Source organism: Nannospalax galili, unplaced genomic scaffold (genome assembly GCF_000622305.1).
Source record: "Nannospalax galili isolate Female #2095 unplaced genomic scaffold, S.galili_v1.0 scaffold2, whole genome shotgun sequence".
In the NCBI taxonomy this organism is placed as follows: Eukaryota; Metazoa; Chordata; class Mammalia; order Rodentia; family Spalacidae; genus Nannospalax; species Nannospalax galili.
In genome coordinates this window covers 536,983-543,325 of record NW_008348412.1, presented here as the reverse complement: position 1 = coordinate 543,325, position 6,343 = coordinate 536,983, and the positions used below count along the sequence as shown (strand labels likewise).

General features: G+C 42.5%; 1 protein-coding gene across 1 annotated transcript in view; it reads left to right on the top strand.

Annotated features, from left to right (window-relative positions):
* Nucleotides 1-243: 243 nt before the first annotated feature.
* Tmem47 (transmembrane protein 47) overlaps nucleotides 244-6,343 on the top strand; it is a 27,529-nt gene continuing 21,429 nt past the window's right edge. The window contains exon 1 of the mRNA XM_008845337.3: nucleotides 244-761. Within this exon, the coding sequence (XP_008843559.1) occupies nucleotides 536-761 (226 nt within the window). The 5' untranslated portion in view covers nucleotides 244-535. The remainder of the gene's footprint in view (nucleotides 762-6,343) is intronic.

The following is a 6,343-nucleotide window of genomic DNA, read 5'->3' as shown; positions in this document are numbered from 1 at the left end:
GCTCCATAAGAAAAGGAAAGCCACGTGACAGAGCGAGTTGGAGAGTGAGACCCGGGAGCAGGCGCTGCTAGGGCTCGGCGGTTTAGCTTTGCTGCACGCAGCGGGCACGCCGGCCAGTGGCGGGCCAAGCCGGAGCCTCTGGCGCCAGAAGCCAGAGCCTGCAGCAGCCCGGTGGCCACCCTCCACCCCTCTCGCTGGGCACCGCCTCCCGCAGCCCGGGGCGGGGCGGGGCGGGGCGGAGCGAGCCTGGCCGCGCCAGGGCGGAGCAGGAGCTGTTGCAGCAGAGGCAGCGGGGAAGGTCCGCGGCGTGACGTGTGCGGGTCCGAGGAGTGAACGCCGCTGCTGAAGACCCCAGTCGGGCCAGCCGCCCCTCCCCGGCCAGGTCACCCCCGCCGATCGCAGAGCACCTCGTGCGTGGAGCAGGAGCTCTAGTCCCGCGCGGCGTCGCCTCCCGGGTCAGTCGGGAGTGAGCTGCGGACTCTCCGGAGCCGCCGGCGTCCTCGCGTGTCGGGGAGGGCGGCTGCGGCGGCCCGGCATGGCTTCGGCGGGCAGCGGCATGGAAGAGGTGCGCGTGTCGGTGCTCACCCCGCTCAAACTGGTCGGGCTCGTGTGCATCTTCCTGGCGCTGTGTCTGGACCTGGGAGCCGTGCTGAGCCCGGCCTGGGTCACTGCCGACCACCAGTACTACCTGTCCCTGTGGGAGTCCTGCCGGAAGCCCGCCAGCCTGGACATCTGGCACTGCGAGTCCACGCTCGGCAGCGGTGAGCCCCCGCGCCGCGCCCCGCACTCCCGCCCTGGCCACCCCGCGCCCCTCTGCTGCCACCGCTTCGCCCCGTCTTCCCGTGTCCTACTTGTCCTCCCATCGCGGCCCCTTGCGGACCCACGAGCCCCAGACCTTATTGCTGGCGCCCCTCTCCCCACCCGGTTCTAGCGACCTCCCACGGCCTCCCCTCTTCCCGTAGCGGTCCCTCCCGCTCTGAAGTAACAGGAGTGCTATTTTGGGCAGTTGTTATAATTGAAAGCGAGAACCGTGTGGCTGTGTAAAAGATGCAGTGACTTCCACACTCCCGTTAAAGAAAAACGGGGCAAACGCCCCAAATCCAATGTGTGTGGCTTCTCTGCGCAGAGTTCCCCTCATTTTCCAAGTCTCTAAGTGCCCAAGTTTACCTCTTAGAGCCCACGTTTCTGCCTGTTCAAGTCCACTTTTACTGGGGTTTCCAGAGTGAATTTTCACTTGGGTTTTTGTCCCCTTAAATTTGGGGGAGAGACAGATTTGATTTCCTTTCCTTTTTTGGACACCATTGTTTCTGAGTTGCCCTTCTTTCTCTACCACTACAAAACTCTACTCCAGTCCGTTTCTCTATGGGCTTAGTTACAGTTGCCTGGAAAGTTGAGCTTTATTCAGCCAGTAGTGAAAACTGCAAGTGGATGGGAAAGGGGAGAGAGTATGTGGTAACCAATCGCTGAGGCTGCTAGCGCAATACTGTTACTCCCTGCCCGACCCTCCAGCGCCCCAATTATTCCCTTAGCAGAAATTTCTCAACTTCCAGTTCCTTCCTGCAAAATCCCCTCTCTAATCCGGATCCTTCTGCTGGCTGTGCCTACACACACACACACACGCACACGCGCACACACACACACACACACACACACACACACTCTCTCTCACACTCTCTGACCTGAGAAACTCATTAAATTCCTTCTTGACTGTTTCACGTCTTCTCTGAGACTATTTATAAAGCTTTACTGGAAAGGTTTCAAGTTCCAATAAAGTTGAAATAGCACAAAGAGCCACAAAAATCTGATGTTTCTTTGTCTTTCATTTCTTGTTATGAGAGAGATTAGTTCACTTGGTTAAATTCTTTCCTTTAATTTTGTGCTTACAAAAGGCTTTTTCTTTGCAGTTACCTCAGAATTCCTATTGAAGGATTTCTTCTTTGTTGATTAATTCATAGTGAAGGGGACTGGTTGGCAGCAGGAGGTCAACATTTAGGTCTTTTAATTCTTTCAGAGTTGGTTGTTTACAACTGAAGATAAAATCAATCCGTGAAATGCCTTTCTTCTGTAACTAGGGGATCCAAATAAACTTTGGAGAAAATATCTTTTCTTTCCCCTTTTCAATAGAAATGGAAATTTATGTAGGAATGCCAGCTTCAGCAGGTCTCCTTAGCAACGGAATCTTTTGCCCCCTTCTCCCAGTCTCCTGAAATAATAGCCTTCTGATTGCATAAAGACTTTCCAGATAGGTTAGCAAACCCAGCTTCAGCTCCCTTTTGCCTCTCTGGCTGTTATCCTTTTCCCTTCGCCTGGAATGTGGTGAATGGAGAGAAGCCAGCTCAAGTTTATTTGAGCAGCATGCAGTGTTTGCTAATCTTTTCTTAATTGCCTCCATTCTCATTTATTTCAGCTGCTCCCCCCTCTGGGCAAAGAAATAAGACATAAGCTTAATGCAAATGTAGTGGCTATAGGACTGTGCAAAGTGAAAATCAAAGTCAGGCACAATTTCTGACAGCCCCCCCCAACCTTTTATTCTTTCCTCATTCTTCTGAAAATCAGCTTTAGCTTTATGTCACTTAAAAAATTGTTTTCAGCGCCCCCAAAATAACAGATGGTTTGGAAGTGGAGAGGGTTTCCTCCTAGGTTATGTGGAACAACTTCTTGACTTTCTGTCGTAGCAGTTCGGTTGTGAAGGAAAAGAGAATAAAATACAGAAAATTACTGTTACCAGTCAGAAAATGTGCTTTAAAAGTGTTATTTGAACACAAAGCTTCCATCTACCAGTGTTTGGAGACAAAGGGACACCAGGATGAACTCAGGAATTCTTCTCTTGCCCATTCCAAAGGCAGGCAGCTTTATTGAGTCTGGTTTTTGTGTAGAGTAGCAGAAGGCCGGGAGGAAAATATCTCGGAAGGTTTTAAGAGGTCTACTTCATTCTATCTGGAAAACACCTTGGGAAGAACCACCAAGGACAGTTTTACTGAAGGTCCTTCCCCAAGATCTTCACAGCTTAATTAAAAACCGTTGGGTTAATTAGAATTAAAACTGCCTTGAGAAGGTGAGGTTTCATTTCAAGAAGGAAAATTTCTGGAATGTTTCTTCTGACGACAGTGTGTCCTACTTAGGCCCAGTTTCTAGTGAAACTTTCCCCTAAACTATTATTTTCAACTTGCATTTTAATTTTGGTATCAAATGTGCATACTTTGCTGTTTATACCCAGTTTTAGGGTTTTAAGTGAAAGCACAACCTTGCCTCTTGTGTCCTGGTGTGTTTGAGGTTGCGTCAGCACTTCTACCATTATCCACTAATCTGGTTGTCAGTCAGACAGAATGCTTTCTCTTGTTGTCTTCAATTCACTGTGTGTGAGGCAGTACAGGCTCTTATCTAACTTTAATTTCTCTAGAAAGACAAATGAGAAAACAACTAATTGCCACTCTTAGGTAAAGAAAGTATGCTTACTGGGAGCTTAAGAATACACAGTAATCACATGGCAGCCCACCATAGAATTTTTTCTAACGATGATTTTCCCATGTACTGTTTTGGACAGTCCTTTAATAAGTCTTCAGTCTTATTTTCAAAGTGTTCAGAATATTGTAATCTCTGGCTCCTTTTTAGTCTGATAAACTTTTCTAGAGTAGAATATTTAGGGGTTCAATTAAAAAAAAATCTTTCCAATAGAATGTGTTCCATAAACTCATCCAACATTATGTATAACCTCTATGGTGATTTTACCTTTCTGTTTAGTTTTTATTTTTTTAACATGCAGCTCTTTCTTATGAAGCAGATTGCCTTTAAATGTCCATGATTTTTGACTCAAAGAAAAGAGGACATAAAAATGGCCCAATAAACATGTTTTACTGATAGTGATTTGGTAATATAACAAGGGTGTTTATCCATTTTTCTGTCTACAAAACACTTGATAAAATAGTGCCTTTTTCAAGCAGTAGTAGCAACAGCCATGCTCTGGGCTAAAAATAGCTGCATTTGTAACATGAGTCTCTGGTAGTTTTGAAGTCGTGGGACACCTTATGTCCGAACAGGTGAATATTATTATTTACAGCTGATGGAAGCTTATAAATATAGCTCATGCTTTTAACTTTAGTATTAAAATCCACTTGAAAAGGAAATTTAAAAAACTGTCTTAGGAGGTAGTTTAAGATAAATGGAGCTGCCCGAGTACCTGCAAATCTTGGGGAATCTGAGATACAGTGATTCTAAGTTCAGATCCATGTCATCTGAGCATATTTAAGATCTGTGCTTTAATTTGGAAATGGAATTTCCTCAGGAAACGTCAGAACACTATTTGGTCCTGGGAAGTTTCAGATGTTGCTGTAGAGGAGCTGATGATATTGATTAACGTATACAAAGAGCATGTACTACAAGTCTAGTCTCTTTGGCTTCTTCTAAAAAACACCACGAAGATAAATGCATTGATGGTAGAAAAATAACAGTAATAGGTAACACAGAACACTTTTTCAAGCAGTAAATGAAAGAAACAAAGGATAACATATCAAAATCTTCATGATAACTTTCCTTTTAGTATGTTCGAGAGAATTTCAAGTTCCCCAGATTTCCCTTTACAAAGGACATTTTAATTTAAATACAATTTAAATATAATTATTCTTTTGCTCATGTTCAAAGAATGATTATAATTCTGGGGGGCGCAGTTTAGCTCAGTCTTTGGCAGCAAAGGGGTTTGATGGATGTGTGAAAACTCTGGCATTTAAAACAAAGACTGACATTTCAAAACAACAACAAAAAGCATAACAAAGCAAACCAGAGCTTTTTCCAAGCAAAAGATTTTACCTACTGTCAAGAATATATTTCAAGATTTTGTTTCTGTTTTGTAATAAGACAGATTATGATGTAGCCAGTACTTTTGGGATATATTAATGAAAATACATCTAAGTATTTAAAAAAATAAGTCTCTGAATATATCACCTACACACCACAGTAAACTTCATGAATTATGCTAAACTATAACAATCCTATGGTAGGACAGAGTGGTATTGTGAGGAATACATGAGAATTTGAGTTTTAACTGTCCTGAACTTCGCCACTTAAACAATCATGTAAGGGCACACAACTTAACCTCTTCAAATGGAATGGGAATGTCATACAGATTAAACATATGCAACATTGTATTTCTTTCATATATTTATAAAAACCAACTTAAAGTGATGAGAAGAGTTTTTCTCCCTGAAGTAGTAATTTTTTTTTTTTTGTAATGAACTACTATTTTTATTTCAAATTTAAATATTGGTATGGATTATGGAACATTTTATAAACCTCTTGGTAGGTCATGATTAATAGGTATTTTTTATTCAATACTATTAAAAGGTAGATTATTCCCAATGTCACAATAAACTTGCAAGACAGTTAATGTAATCACTGTGTTACTGATAATACTATGGAATTTTTTTTTTTTTTTTCTAAATTCACCAAACTCTTAATTGGTGTTAGAGACAGGCATTTTACCAAGAATATTCCAGTTACTAATGATGGGAAACTGATCACATCAAAAGTTAGTGATAGAAAATAACCATGCTCACCAAGTCAGGAATAAAGATAGGGCATAATAAGACTAGCTTGTCACTGATTCAGGATATCTGTGGCCATCACTGAGCATGAGATTTATGTCTGAAGACTGAAACATTGAGGCTATAGGAATCTTTTTTTTCCAAATTCCGTTGTTTAGAAGTTTGTCACTTTGGTAAGCATGAATGGAAGGCTTATCTAAGCCTGAACACTTTCTAGAGCGCTGTATGTAGTCTTTTTATGGCATGGTGACATCAGGATGCTTAAGACTTGTTACCCAGAGAGTGAGAATTTTAAGAGAACCTCCTGTCTGTGAGGTACTAAGAAAGTCTTACCAGCTCTTGCATCACATTGAATTGGTTACAAAGTGCCATGTGGCCTGCTCAGATTCAAGGGGAAGATTGGATTCTACCTTTCTATGAAGAATACCAATCTGAAATAGTCTTGTTGTACAACTTCAAATTCTTTATTGCCTCTGAAGGGCAAAGAGAACCGTATAACTTCTGTACTTAAGATTTTTCAGTCCGTTATGTAAAAAAGTGCCTGACTAGGATAAACACTGTCCTTAGCCAATACATAGATTTAATGATTGGTCACATATATGAATACATAGACAGATACAGACATAGTCATTGTTGCTTTATCATTTCACACAGCCAAGGTTCAAGCTCATTAGGAATCGGGACTGTAATCTATTACATGTTGCATGATACCATTTTATGCTTTTTTTTTTTTTTAAGTTTCAAATTCATCTGATGAGATGCTTGGTACATAAACACTAAAATGTTAAAATTACAGACAGGAGCCA